Here is a 14,122-nt window from a genome sequence, read left to right as displayed (position 1 = left end):
GATAGTGGTACAACGCACACTATCCTCCGAGATAAAAGATATTTCTTGGAACTAAAACCAACAAAAACAACGGTGAATACAATATCAGGTCCTGTAGACTTGATTAAAGGATGTGGTAAAGCACAATTTTTGTTACCTAATGGTACAAAATTTTTGATCAATGATGCTTTATATTCACCACAATCGAAAAGAAATTTGTTGAGTTTTAATGATATATATTCCCATGGGTATGATACTCAAACAATGAATGAAGGGAATGAGAAATATATGTGTCTTACCACATATAAATCACGAAAGAAATATGTGATTGAAAAACTACCAATGCTCCCTACTGGATTGCATTATACACATATACGTCCCATTGAATCAAACATGGTAATTGATAATTCTTCAATATTAACCAATTGGCATGATCGATTAGGACATCCTGGTTCAACAATGATGCGAAGAATTATAGAAAATACACATGGTCATCCATTGAAAGACCAGAAGATCTTTCAGAATAATAAGTTTCAATGTAAAGCATGTTCTCTTGGAAAACTTATTATAAGACCATCACCAGCCAAAATCCAAACTGAATCACCAATGTTTCTTGAACGTATTCAGGGTGATATTTGTGGACCAATCCATCCACCATGTGGACCATTCAGATACTTTATGGTATTGATTGATGCCTCCAGCAGATGGTCACATGTATGTTTATTGTCAACTCGAAATGTTGCATTTGCAAGATTACTTGCTCAAATAATAAAATTGAGGAATCAATTTCCCGATTATACAATCAAGAAAATTAGACTTGATAATGCTGGTGAATTTACTTCCCAGACTTTCAATGATTATTGTATGTCTATGGGAATCATTGTTGAGCATCCTGTTGCTCATGTACATACTCAAAATGGATTGGCTGAATCATTGATTAAACGTCTGCAAATGATTGCTAGACCAATGATTATGAAAACAAAGCTCCCTATTTCTATATGGGGACATGCAATTTTACATGCTGCTTCATTAATTCGCATCAGACCAAGTGCATATCATAAATACTCCCCATTGCAGCTTGCATTTGGTAAAGAACCAGACATTTCTCATCTGAGAATTTTTGGATGTATGGTGTATGTGCCTATTGCACCACCTCAACGAAAGAAAATGGGACCTCAAAGAAAGATTGGAATTTATATTGGTTATGATAGTCCATCGATCATTCGATATCTTGAACCACAGACAGGCGACGTGTTCACAGCACGTTTTGCTGATTGTCATTTTAATGAGGAAATCTTCCCAATGTTAGGGGGAGAACAGAAACATACCGAAAAAGAAATTACATGGTATGTATCATCATTGTTACATCTGGATCCAAGAACAAAACAATGTGAAAAAGATGTACAGCAAATTGTGCACTTGCAAAGAATAGCAAATCAAATACCAGATGCATTTGCAGACACAAAAGGGGTAACTAAATCATATATACATGCTGCAAATGCCCCTGCTCGAATTGAAATTCCGAAGAAACAAATTGAAGATAGTCATGATGTCATTAAACGCCTGAAGCGTGGAAGGCCAGTTGGTTCCAAGGATAAAAATCCTCGAAAAAGAAAATTCATAGAGAAACACAATGATCACAAAATAGAGAATGATGTTCCTGAAGAAACACATAATGATCACAAAATAGAGAATGATGTTCCTGAAGAAACACATGATGATGAAAATGTTTTGTCAGAACCACAAACTGACGAGAATCATGAAATCTCTATCAATTATATTAATACTGGAAAAATATGGAACCGAAAAGATATAGAAGAAATTGATGATATATTTTCTTATAATGTGGCAATCGACATCATAAATGATAATGAAGATCATGAACCAAAATCTTTTGGTGAATGTAAAAATCGGCAGGATTGGATAAAATGGAAAGATGCCATCCAGGTTGAATTGGATTCGCTAAATAAACGTAATGTTTTTGGACCTATAGTCCTTACACCTGAAGGTGTAAAACCTGTTGGATACAAATGGGTTTTTATTCGAAAGCGAAATGAGAAAAATGAAATAGTAAGATATAAAGCTCGACTTGTTGCACAAGGTTTTTCTCAAAGGCCTGGAATTGATTATGAAGAAACGTATTCTCCTGTGATGGATGCAATTACGTTTCGGTATTTGATTAGCTTGGCAGTATCTGAAAATTTAGAAATGCGTCTTATGGATGTTGTTACAGCCTACTTATATGGATCACTTGATAGTAATATATATATGAAAATCCCTGAAGGATTTAAGATGCCTGAAGCACAAAGTTCAAAACCCAGAGAATGTTATTCTGTGAAATTACTAAGATCATTATATGGGTTGAAGCAATCCGGCAGAATGTGGTATAATAGGCTAAGTGATCACTTGATGAAAAAGGGATATGTAAATAATTCAATATGCCCTTGTGTTTTCATTAAGAAAACAACATCCGGATGCGTAATTATTGCTGTATATGTTGATGATTTAAACATCATTGGAACAAATAAGGAAATTCAAGAAGTTGTGTCATACTTGAAAGAAGAATTTGAAATGAAGGATCTTGGAAAAACCAAGTATTGTCTGGGTTTACAAATTGAACAAAAAGAATGTGGAATATTTGTTCACCAGACAAATTATACAGAAAAGATCCTTAAACGTTTTAATATGGACAAATCAAATCCTTTAAGTACTCCAATGGTTGTTAGATCATTAAACATAGAAAAGGATCCATTCCGTCCATGTGAAGATGATGAAGATATTCTTGGTCCAGAAGTACCATATCTAAGTGCTATCGGTGCCCTTATGTATCTTACAAATTGTACAAGGCCTGATATATCTTTTGCCGTAAATTTATTGGCAAGATTTAGCACATATCCAACAAAGAGACATTGGAACGGAATTAAACATATATTCCGTTATCTACGAGGAACGACAGACTTGGGACTTTTGTATTCAAAAGATGCTAATCCAAGTATAATTGGTTATGCCGATGCTGGATACTTATCTGATCCACACAAAGCACGTTCTCAAACTGGATATGTATTTACTCGTGGAGGCACTGCAATTTGTTGGCGTTCACAGAAACAAACACTCGTAACAACTTCATCAAATCATGCCGAGATTATTGCACTACATGAAGCAAGTCGTGAATGTGTGTGGTTAAGATCAATGACCCAACATATCCAAATCTCATGGGGATTATCATTCGACGAGAAGCCTATGATACTATATGAAGATAATGTTGCATGTGTTGCTCAAATGAAAGAAGGATACATAAAAAGCGACAGAACTAAACATATTCCTCCTAAGTTCTTCGCATTCACCAAAGAGCTTGAGAAGAATAAATGTATTGATGTTCGTCACATTCAATCAAGTGAAAACTCATCAGATCTCTTCACAAAGGCACTTCCAACGACAATATTCAGACAGCATATATATAATATTGGGATGCGCAATCTACGAAATCTGTGAAGAATTGTTCGTGTCAACATGAGGGGGAGTTTACGTGACTGCACTCTTTTTCCCTTACTATGGTTTTTATCCCAATGGGTTTTTCCTAGTAAGGTTTTTAACGAGGCAGTATAAAAACACGTAATGTATACAATCATTATGATCATCATCACAAGGGGGAGTGTTGAAAAATTATTTAAAAATGTGTTAAATATTTGTGTTGAAAATGTGAATGTTGAATGTTGAAAATTAGGTAAAATTAGGTGTTGAATATTGAAAATTAGTGTGTGATGATGTAGGTAATGATGTATTTTATTTTTGGATTATTTGTAAAAAATTTCTATAAATAGATCTCTCATTTGTGAAGAAAATCACAATTGAGTTGAGAGAAAAATATTATAAAGTGTGTAGTGTGATAATTTTGAGAGTTTGAGATTTTTACTTTTTACCGTAAATTTTTACTTTTTCACAACACTAGGATGGTTTTCATGAGAAAGCATCATGTAGTTTTTCCTTTTAATTTCGAAATTAATTAACAAATATAATTCCACCCATTTAAATTTGATTTTTTCTTTATCACTTTTCAGAAAATTGTTATACAATTAGGACACATGTACTTTGCATTATCTAGTACAGAGATTGATATTAATACTCAATTAAACTTATGCATCATATTCATTTCTATTTTATTATGGGGCCTTACTATATAAAAATAACACAAAAAATCTTGTAAAACAGTATCATAAGTCAGTTTTGTGATACATATATTTTATTTGGCTTACACATGAAAAATATTATATTTTATGTCAAAAATATTACTTTTTATTATAAATATGACAGAGTGAACCCGTCTCATTAATAAAAATCTTTGATATCATCTCAAAAAAAACTTAATAAATAAATAAAATATAATAATAAACCAATGTGACAAATAAAAATCATAGATTATAAGGTATAATATGTTGTCGTTAAAAATAGAAAAAAAATTGGAAATATTGCGGCGAGAATAGATAAGATGGAAAAAACTTGTGTAAGACGGTCTCACGGGTCGTATTTGTGAGACGGATCTCTTATTTGGGTCATCCATGAAAAAGTATTACTTTTTATTGTGAATATGGGTAGGGTTGACCCGTCTCACAGATTAAGATCCGTGAGACGGTCTCACATGAGACCCACTCAGATAAGATAGGCAGGAGCTGGGTTTGTCCTCTTCTCTTCTTATGTGGCATAAACTAAGGCACGTGTTGATGATTCTTGGCATAGGGAATATTCTCTGACCAATAAAAAGGCCCCACTTTAGCACCTTTTTTCGGGAAATTGGTCTTCAGTCCTCGGCCGTCGTTTTTTTTTTGTGTTCAGTCCCTGGGTACTTTTTTAGTACTACATTTCAACATGAAGTGTACCACATTTCCACATGAAATGTACCACAATTTGTATGACATAGTATCACAATTTTGTGGGTAGGGAGTGAACCCAAAGAAATGTTTTGATTGGTGATTTTTCACCAACTTCCCCCCTTTTTTTCAAAATTTTTTAATTTTAAATAAAATCATTATTGATATCGATCAATATATGCACACCACTAAAAAATAACTGTCCGATCAAACTTGATAAAAAATGGTTCAATTTAATCACTGATAAGCCCAAATCTTATAGAGATTTGAGGGATTTGATTTTATAATATTTGTGTTTATCTAGAATTATTATCCCTAGTTTTGTGTTTATCTTAATTAATTTTATAATGATTGTAGATTTGAATAGAAGAGGAAAAAATGTCTAAATTGAGAGATAAGATGATTTTACAAAATTTCAAAGGAAAAAAATATCAAAAAAATGAAATAAAATATTTATATTTTATTCCTTGATAATATTGAAGTTTTGGAAGAAAATATGTGCAGATATTGATAAATAAAATCTCTAAAATAATATCTACAATTTTTGAATTTGACATGGGCTTTAAGGAGTTGGAGGATTAAGCCCATTGAGTATGGATAAAAGGAGAAGAGGCAGAGACGTGAAAAGGGAGGCGCAAAAAGAAGAAAGAAAAAATCAGTTCGGAAGAGAGAGACAGAGAACCAAAGAGAGAAGAGCCAGAGACGTGAACATATAGAAAAAAGAAAGGAGAGAGAAGAACATAAGAGAGAGGAGAGAGGAGAGAGAAGAGAAGGAGGAAGAGGAGGAGAGAGAGACAGAAGAGAGAAGCGTACAGACAAAGAGGCCGAGGAGAGAGGACAGAAGTGAACAGAATGGAACAGAAGTGAAGGGAGGAAGCTGAGAAGGAAGAGAGCCGAAGACTACATTGAATACATCAACGAAGAGGAAGATAGAGACAGAAGGCAGAGAGACATGAGGAATTCCTCAACACACGCCACAAATCACTGAAAATTCCTTTCACTTATTCTTTATTTTGTTTTCTTCTATGCTCTTAAACATGAATTTTCACTTTTGTTTTGAAGTTATGGAATAATTTTATTTAGAATAAGACCACGATAGGGCCAAACAATACTTTGTTTGATGTTTTGTTTATTTTCAATATATTATTTTTCTCGATTTTAATTATTGATTGATGTTAGTTTAATATTTTTTGTTAATAGCCTGATCAACTATTTACATGTTTGTTGATTAATCACAAATCGGAAGATGATTGATTAAATATAGCAACAAAGACGTCATCAACACATGATTAAACTGACTAGAAATAGTATTCGGTTTCAGTGTGCGGTTTTAGGTGAAAACTGAAATTCCACGAATATTTAATACATTTAGATCTAATTAAATTCAATTAGAAATAATTGGACTGTTAGATTTAAATATGTTTATTAACTCGAGGAATCGTTTAATAAATAAAAATGGGGATTTCACCGTGATTGTCAAGAATTAAATAATTAATTGGATTTTAACACGTGTTAACATGGTAGAGTTTGATATCATTGTGTGTCTTAGTTTTTTATTTGAATTTGAATCCGTCGTTTTTAATTGAAATTATTTTATTTAATAGTTTAGATTAATAATTCACATATAATCTTTTTATTTATTTTGTCTAGCTTAAGTTAAGTGATAAAAATTCTAGTAATTAAATATTAGTCTATGTGGAATCGATACTTGGACTCATCATCCATTTACTATAACTTGACCTAGTCTGCTTGCTAGATTTATTCCCAACCGAAATCGTCGGTCAATCACATAGCATTTTTGTTAGTTTTTAAGCTTTAAGTTGATTATCTCCTTTTTAACCTACATCATTTAAATCAATATGATGAATTTAAATCGGGTCGATACACATATAACGAGATAACAAGTAGCAAATTATGAATAACAAGCTAGTAGGTTTCAAAGTTATTATTTCAAAATTTTTAGTATTTTTAAAATAACATTTAAAAACCCAAGAGATTGGTTAAAACTCTAAAATCTTTATTATTTAATTATTAGAGAAAATTTTGTTATAATTGGATCTCAAACCTGAATATTCTTAGAAGTAACTGACTTGCGAGAAGAACGAGAGTGTAATTTTTGGATTCCTCATGGTCTACTTTCTTTTAGAAGAATTCATTCGGAAAGAAGACTGGCACAATATCCGTTCATTTGGTTAAAATTATCATAAGAGAAGGAAGCTTTCCTTCAAAAAAAAAAAAAGAAGGAAGCTCGGTCCATGACTGATTAGCGTAAAAAAATCTAAATTTGAGACGAACCAATAATGTTATCCTCCTTTTTTTTTCATCACACGTTATCCTCCCTTTTTTGTCATCACACAAAATTGAAATCCTTGAATCAAAAACATCATCCCAAACTTCATACTGAATACCATCGATGTTACCCAATCAATTTTTAATACCAATATTACACTGTTTTTTTGTCATCACATGAAATTGAAATCTTGAACATTCTCGATTCATTGGTATGAGTGCCACAAATCCTGTCCCACATTGTGGGAAAACAGACAATGTCCAAATAATGGATCTCAAACAACTGCCTATGTATTTCTCTATTAATTTCCTGGATGTGCCTAATGCATCCAAGTCGAGCAATTTCAAGAAATCACTATAGCTTCATAATAAACCACACAATATACACGATTAGCCAAAACACCAACCGCCATTTTTTCGGAAGAACTCTGAGCTTCTGCACAATAATGGTCTTTGGTCTTTTGATTCCCATTCATTAGTTTCATCAAAATAAGGTTGAATGGTTGCAACAACTTGATCGTTTTTCTTCACAAGCTCGAACTTTTGTTTCGACAAAAATTATTGAACCTTTTTTGAATGTGTAGTATGTGTTGCTATGGAAAATGCGTATAGAAACTTCTTGATAACTTATTTTGTTCACCACCCATTTGGAATCAAGTTAGTTTCTTTCCATTTTTTCGGTTATTCGATCATATGAAACAATATAAAGATCTCAAATTGATTACATGCAGTGATAGCTAATCCAGTTGATTACACCCTTTTCCTTTTTTGACTTAAAGTTTAGTCCTGATGATGCTCTTCTCTAGAGAAGTGTTTGATTTGAGTGCGTGTTTCTGTTTTGCAGGGAAGACATCAAAATCAAGAAATTTCAAGATTTGTCGTTCGGTGTAAAAACATGCTGATCAGGTGCACTGCGAATGATGTGCATACAAGAATAAAATTGAAGGAGAAATATGCGGATCAAACTGATCTTCTCAGGCTGTATCCTTGTCGTGCTCGAGTTAGCCAGAGGTCGAGCTCGGATCGAGCCACCTTGTGCCATGGTTCAAGAATCAAGCTAATAAAGCCAGAGCCGAGGAAAAGGGCACGAGCCGTACTTAGTCCTGTATCAGACCCTACTCCAGCTACCACAAAGGTTAGATTTTTACCGGAGGTTTAAGGGATCGGAATCAAATAATTAATGTATATCAAATTTTGCGAAGTTAATATATATGTTAGTTGTAAAATTTCATACGACAGTTGGAGGGAATAGTCCCTGTATTACATGAAAATTAGCAATACTTCTCTGCGAAAAATCCAACGGTAAATTACTAGTTTGTTATATGTCAAAAGGGTGCGACAAACCAAAGTATTCTCTTCAACTTTTCTATGAAAATATGTATTTTTCTTATAAGGTAAATAAAAAACATAACCGAATTTTGGACCTTGTTATGAAAATATATTTTTACTTCTCACTCGAATCTATGTATACTTTACTTCTCACTTTCATCCAGAGTTGAATAAGAAGCATTTGATTATAAGTTATTTTCTTTTGACTACTCTTAAACCTTAAAACGGACATGCTTGTGTTTGTGCAGCAGTTGTCCTGTAGTGGCTTGAAGTATCCATCTGGCAGTAGAAATATCACGTGTATATGTGGTGTTAAATCTTTTTCTTGACTCTTACGTATTTCCTATTTCCTACTTGACACCATAAGCTGAGCCTCTCTGCTATCCTATTTGAAATTTGCATTTACAGGATTTATTGGTTTTTCTTCATAAATCACACCATGAAGGTAGTTAATTCATAAACTACTGTTATTCTTCTTATTCTGTTGTTAAAAAATTCGGGGTAAGCCATTTATATATTGTAATTGCAAAAATGAAAAGTATGCATTAACTGTGAATTCGTTATGTTAATGATGCTCTTGATATAAAAAATTCTTGCTTGGATTTTGGTTAATGTTTGAATTTATTTCTGATATTTGCCTTAGATTTTCGTCTGTTCCATGTTCATTTGTTGATGAAATTTTGTTGTTTTGTTTGCAAAGAGAGTGTTCACATTTGGCAAGGGAAGGAGTGAGGGGAACAAGGGCATGAAGTCCTTGGTAAGTCGGTAAATCTTGGAATAAGAATTTATCTTTCCTGTTATTACTCTTTAATACCCAAATTATTTAGCATATTAGGATGTCATTCATTTACCGAAATAAACCCGATTCATAATCTGTACTAGTTAGGAGGAAAAGGTGCAAATCTTGCTGAAATGGCGAGCATTGGTCTATCAGTTCCACCCGGATTCACCATTTCTACGGAGGCGTGTCAAGAATATCAGCAAATAGGCAAGAAGCTGCCGCAAGGATTATGGGACGAAATATTGGAAGGTTTAAAAATTGTGGAGGGGGATATGGAAGCTTCACTTGGTGACCCCTCGAAGCCTCTCCTCCTTTCGGTTAGATCTGGTGCAGCGGTGAGTTTTGTACTTACATAACCATTTTAATTTTGGATCAAAGTTTTTAGCTTAATGTGATTTTAATATGAAGTTTGATATTCAAATGCTTATGGTTTAATTAATATAATCATCAAAGTCAATCATAAGAATCTAGATAGAAAAAATTACCTTAAATAGATCCAAAAGAAGATAAACAGTTATGTTTAGGACCATTGACAGGTTTTAATGAATCATTGAAACCATTTTGTTAAATTAGATTTCTATGCCTGGCATGATGGACACGGTTCTAAATCTCGGACTCAACGATGAAGTAGTTGCTGGTTTGGGGACGAAAAGTGGAGAGCGGTTTGCATATGACTCATATAGACGGTTTCTTGATATGTTCGGAAATGTTGTAAGCTTTTTTTCTCCCTTGTGTGAAGCCATTTCTTATGCAAGTTCAAAATTTATCAATGTTATGGTTTTTTTTAAGGTAATGGACATTTCACATTCATTGTTCGAAGAAAAACTAGAAAAGATGAAAAGTAAAAGTGGCATAAAGCTTGATACTGATCTAACAGCCTCTGATTTAAAAGAGCTGGTGGAAGAATACAAAAGCGTCTATCTTGAAGCTAAGGGTGAAAAATTCCCTTCCGGTATGCTTTCCCCTTCCTTCAAGAAGCTTTAGTTTAACGGAAAGGGTCAAAATTTGTACTATTTTTGTTACAATCTATTTCAAGAATTTCAGCTGAGTTTTTCATTCTGTTCGTATCAGATCCAAAGAAGCAACTGGAGTTGGCTATAAAAGCAGTTTTTAATTCTTGGGACAGTCCAAGGGCGATAAAATACCGAAGCATTAACCAAATAACTGGTCTGAAAGGAACCGCTGTTAATATTCAATGTATGGTATTTGGAAACATGGGAAACACTTCAGGAACAGGTGTTCTCTTTACAAGAAATCCGAGTACTGGGGAAAACAAGCTCTATGGGGAGTTTCTGATTAATGCGCAGGTCTCAATCACATGTAGTAATTTCTATTTACGTTGAAGATATACACTTTTCATGGGTTTTTTGCTTTATAGGGAGAAGATGTTGTTGCTGGAATTAGAACCCCAGAGGACTTGGATACCATGAAGAATTGTATGCCTGAAGCTTATAAAGAGCTAGTGGAAAACTGTAAAATACTAGAGGGGCATTACAAAGATATGATGGTACTAATATGTTATATATTTTTTGAACTTTTTCGAATTAAATATGTTTCAGGTTTGGTGCAGATAAGGAAGTTGTTGTATGCTGCAGGACATTGAATTCACTGTCCAAGAAAATAGGCTATGGATGTTACAATGTAGATCTGGTAAGCGTACAGGTAAAGGTGCTGTAAAGATTGCAGTAGACATGGTAGAAGAAGGGCTTGTTGATTCTCGTATGGCAATAAAAATGGTGGAACCTCAGCATCTTGATCAACTTCTTCATCCGCAGGTACAAGAACGAATAGATAAATATTTTTCCAAGAAAGTACCCGTTGTTTTATAGAACTCCATGCTCTAATTAACATTAGCTATTTTGGTTTAGTTTGAGGATCCGTCTGCTTACAAGAACTACGTGATAGCCAAAGGTTTACCTGCATCTCCCGGTGCAGCAGTTGGACAGGTCGTCTTTACTGCTGAAGATGCTGAAGAATGGCATGCTCAAGGGAAGAGTTGCATCTTGGTACGATCATCGATCCTGTCCTTTCTAACAGTTGATGTCCCATGCATAATGTAAATAGTTATCGCGATCATAATTTCCTAGAATGTTGCATTCCTCAATATTGTTTTGATCTTAAAAGTTATATGTTCTTGATCTTACTTGGTTTAAGGTGAGAACTGAAACAAGTCCAGAAGATGTAGGAGGTATGCATGCAGCTGCTGGGATTTTGACTGCTAGAGGTGGCATGACGTCTCATGCAGCAGTTGTTGCTCGTGGATGGGGGAAATGTTGCGTTTCTGGTTGTTCTGACATACGCGTTAACGACTCTGACAAGGTCTGAGTATTGAATTAAGAAAAAAAATCTTAACAAAGTTTAAAAAAATCGTATGTAAATCTCATGAACAATGCAGGTTGTTATGGTTGGAGACAAAGTTATCCATGAAGGAGAATGGATCTCTCTTAACGGATCTACTGGTGAAGTAATCTTGGGTAAACAGCAGCTCTCCCCTGCTGCTATGACTGGGGATTTGGAGATTTTTATGTCATGGGCAGATGAAATAAGGCGAATCAAGGTGCTTCAAAGACTAGTGAAATAGAACGAGCACCATTCTCTGTATCAAAATCTTGAAATTTTGCAAGTATTGTTACTAATTCGTGGGTGGTGATGATTAAAATATCAGGTTATGGCGAATGCTGATACGCCTGAAGATGCTTTAACAGCTCGGAGTAATGGAGCACAAGGGATCGGATTGTGCAGGACAGAACACATGGTAAGTATTCCTCTGCTTCAAAACTTGTGCATATATTATTTCTTTGATCTTGTATGTTGGTCTTTCTAATCATAAATAACATGATTTATGATATTGTTCGCGCTTTATTTGTCTCAGTTCTTTGCTTCGGACGAGAGGATCAAGGCTGTGAGAAAGATGATAATGGCAGTTACACTCGAACAGAGGAAACAAGCCTTGGACTTGCTGTTGCCTTATCAACGAGCTGATTTCGAAGGAATTTTTCGAGCAATGGATGGTAAATCTTTTTTATTAGCACTAACAGCTTATATTCTATGATGTCACTATATGCATATATGTAATAAAGTTTACACTTGGATAATGAAATGAAAATTGCATAAACCATTAAATAAAAAGCTGATCCTTTTTTTTCCCAACATTTCTCAGGTCTGCCAGTAACAATCAGACTTTTAGACCCTCCACTACATGAATTTTTACCAGAAGGCGACATAGAACAGATTGTCCGGGAACTAACCATTGATACAGGTATGAGTGAAGACGAAGTTTATTCAAGGATAGAGAAATTATCAGAGGTAAATCCCATGCTTGGATTTCGGGGATGCAGGTGTTGTGCCTTTTCCTCATCCTGTCAGTTGAGTGTTTATCATCACGTTCAAATATCTCTCATCTCTATGTTTATGTATGGATGAATCAAAATTTTCAGGCTAGGAATATCGTACCCCGAGCTATCAGAAATGCAGGTTCGGGCAATATTCCAGGCTGCCATCTCCATGGCCAACCAAGGCATTACAGTCCTGCCAGAAATAATGGTTCCTCTAATTGGAACACCTCAGGCATGTCATAGACACTGTTTTCATCATATCTTGATCCTTGGAAACGCCCTCGATCTCGGGTTGTATCCAATGGAGCTGAGATGGGAATGCGACCGCAGCTAAAATCTAGTTATTTATATTTCTCAGGAATTGAGTCATCAAGCTAGTTTGGTTCGTGGAGTTGCGAATAAAGTCTTTACGGAGATGGGTGCCTCTGTGAGCTATAAAGTAGGCACCATGATAGAAATTCCTCGAGCTGCTTTGGTCGCGGATGAGGTACGGAACTTGCATTTTTGCACTAATGGAACGATCAGAGAACATTTGAAGGATCGAAATGAAGTTTTTATTTTCTTGATTTGTGTGTGAAGATTGCAAAAGAAGCAGAGTTCTTCTCCTTCGGGACAAATGACCTTACACAGATGACATTTGGGTATAGCAGAGACGATGTAGGCAAATTTCTTCCTATTTACTTGTCAAAAGGCATCCTACCAAACGACCCGTTTGAGGTTTATCACTTTTCGTGACTGTGTCAATATTTTTTGGGAAAAAAAACAAAACCGAGCCTAACCTTTTAAAAAATTTTGGAGCTTGTATCATATCAAAATTTGATGGTTTTATTTCTTGGCGATAGGTACTTGATCAGAAAGGCGTTGGCCAGCTTATCAAGATAGCAACTGAGCGCGGGCGTGCAGCTCGACCGAGCCTAAAAGTGAGCATTTCTCGAATCAATTTGCATAGCAAATGCCCTTACAGAAATTTTAGACTCAAGTCATATGACACGGTAAAATGGCAGGTGGGCATATGTGGAGAGCATGGAGGGGAGCCTTCTTCTGTTGCTTTCTTTGTAGAAGCTGGGCTTGATTATGTTTCATGCTCTCCTTTCAGGTATCATCCATCTACCTACCTATACTTCAATCTTAAAATTATTTTGTTTTAAAAGTTTGATATCTTCTGTAATTTTGGTTATTTTCTCAGGGTGCCTATTGCAAGGCTAGCTGCAGCACAAGTTGCAGTGTGAAGTCATTTCAGGAGGGAAATATTGGCATATACTCGGAAGGAGTTGTATATAAATAAGATGTACAAATCGTGGAAGTTTTTGTTTTTTCTTCTACACAAATATAAGTACCAAGATCCTCGATATTTACACGAGGATATAAATTCATGTAAACGTAAATTTCTACATAAACGAAACAAGGAATTGGTTATGGTGGACTAGTCTCGTTAAAATGCTGACAACTAGGAGAATCACGGATTCCTATTGACAGTGTGTTTGCATTATATGTTTTGAACTTAATTTATTAAAAGATTTACCACTTCTCAATATTTTCCCACA

General features: G+C 34.7%; 1 protein-coding gene across 9 annotated transcripts; it reads left to right on the top strand.

Moving 5' to 3' along the window:
* Positions 1 to 7,453: 7,453 nt before the first annotated feature.
* Positions 7,454 to 14,053, top strand: LOC140980520 (pyruvate, phosphate dikinase, chloroplastic). 9 transcript variants are annotated; one of them, XM_073446390.1, is made up of 21 exons: positions 7,455 to 7,627; positions 7,978 to 8,268; positions 9,163 to 9,219; positions 9,345 to 9,578; positions 9,817 to 9,954; positions 10,033 to 10,195; positions 10,315 to 10,550; positions 10,622 to 10,750; positions 10,839 to 11,018; positions 11,112 to 11,249; positions 11,398 to 11,562; positions 11,639 to 11,800; positions 11,909 to 11,998; positions 12,116 to 12,254; positions 12,404 to 12,581; positions 12,681 to 12,810; positions 12,937 to 13,065; positions 13,158 to 13,295; positions 13,421 to 13,498; positions 13,583 to 13,674; positions 13,780 to 14,053. In XM_073446390.1, the coding sequence occupies exons 2-21, from the start codon at positions 8,029 to 8,031 to the stop codon at positions 13,805 to 13,807; spliced, it is 2,844 nt and encodes a 947-aa protein (XP_073302491.1). In that variant the 5' UTR covers positions 7,455 to 7,627; positions 7,978 to 8,028; the 3' UTR covers positions 13,808 to 14,053. The 9 variants fall into 9 exon arrangements, 8 of the variants coding, with proteins under 8 accessions (XP_073302491.1, XP_073302490.1, XP_073302492.1 ...); XM_073446389.1 differs by having other exon boundaries at positions 13,765 to 14,053; XM_073446391.1 differs by lacking the exon at positions 9,817 to 9,954 and having other exon boundaries at positions 13,765 to 14,053.
* Positions 14,054 to 14,122: the final 69 nt, after the last annotated feature.

Source organism: Primulina huaijiensis, chromosome 7 (assembly GCF_012295235.1).
Source record: "Primulina huaijiensis isolate GDHJ02 chromosome 7, ASM1229523v2, whole genome shotgun sequence".
Lineage (NCBI taxonomy): Eukaryota > Viridiplantae > Streptophyta > Magnoliopsida > Lamiales > Gesneriaceae > Primulina > Primulina huaijiensis.
The sequence above is the reverse complement of the archived record's forward strand: the minus strand, read 5'-3'. Positions and strand labels throughout refer to the sequence as shown.

What these genes read in the sequence shown, in the direction of transcription:
- LOC140980520 (XM_073446389.1), top strand. Translation starts at nt 8,029, where the DNA reads ATGCTGATCAGGTGCACTGCGAATGATGTGCATACAAGAATAAAATTG. An exon ending in ACAAGGGCATGAAGTCCTTG is followed by an intron (nt 9,220 to 9,344) that starts GTAAGTCGGTAA and finishes AATCTGTACTAG; the next exon opens with TTAGGAGGAAAAGGTGCAAA. An exon ending in CAGCTCGACCGAGCCTAAAA is followed by an intron (nt 13,499 to 13,582) that starts GTGAGCATTTCT and finishes GTAAAATGGCAG; the next exon opens with GTGGGCATATGTGGAGAGCA.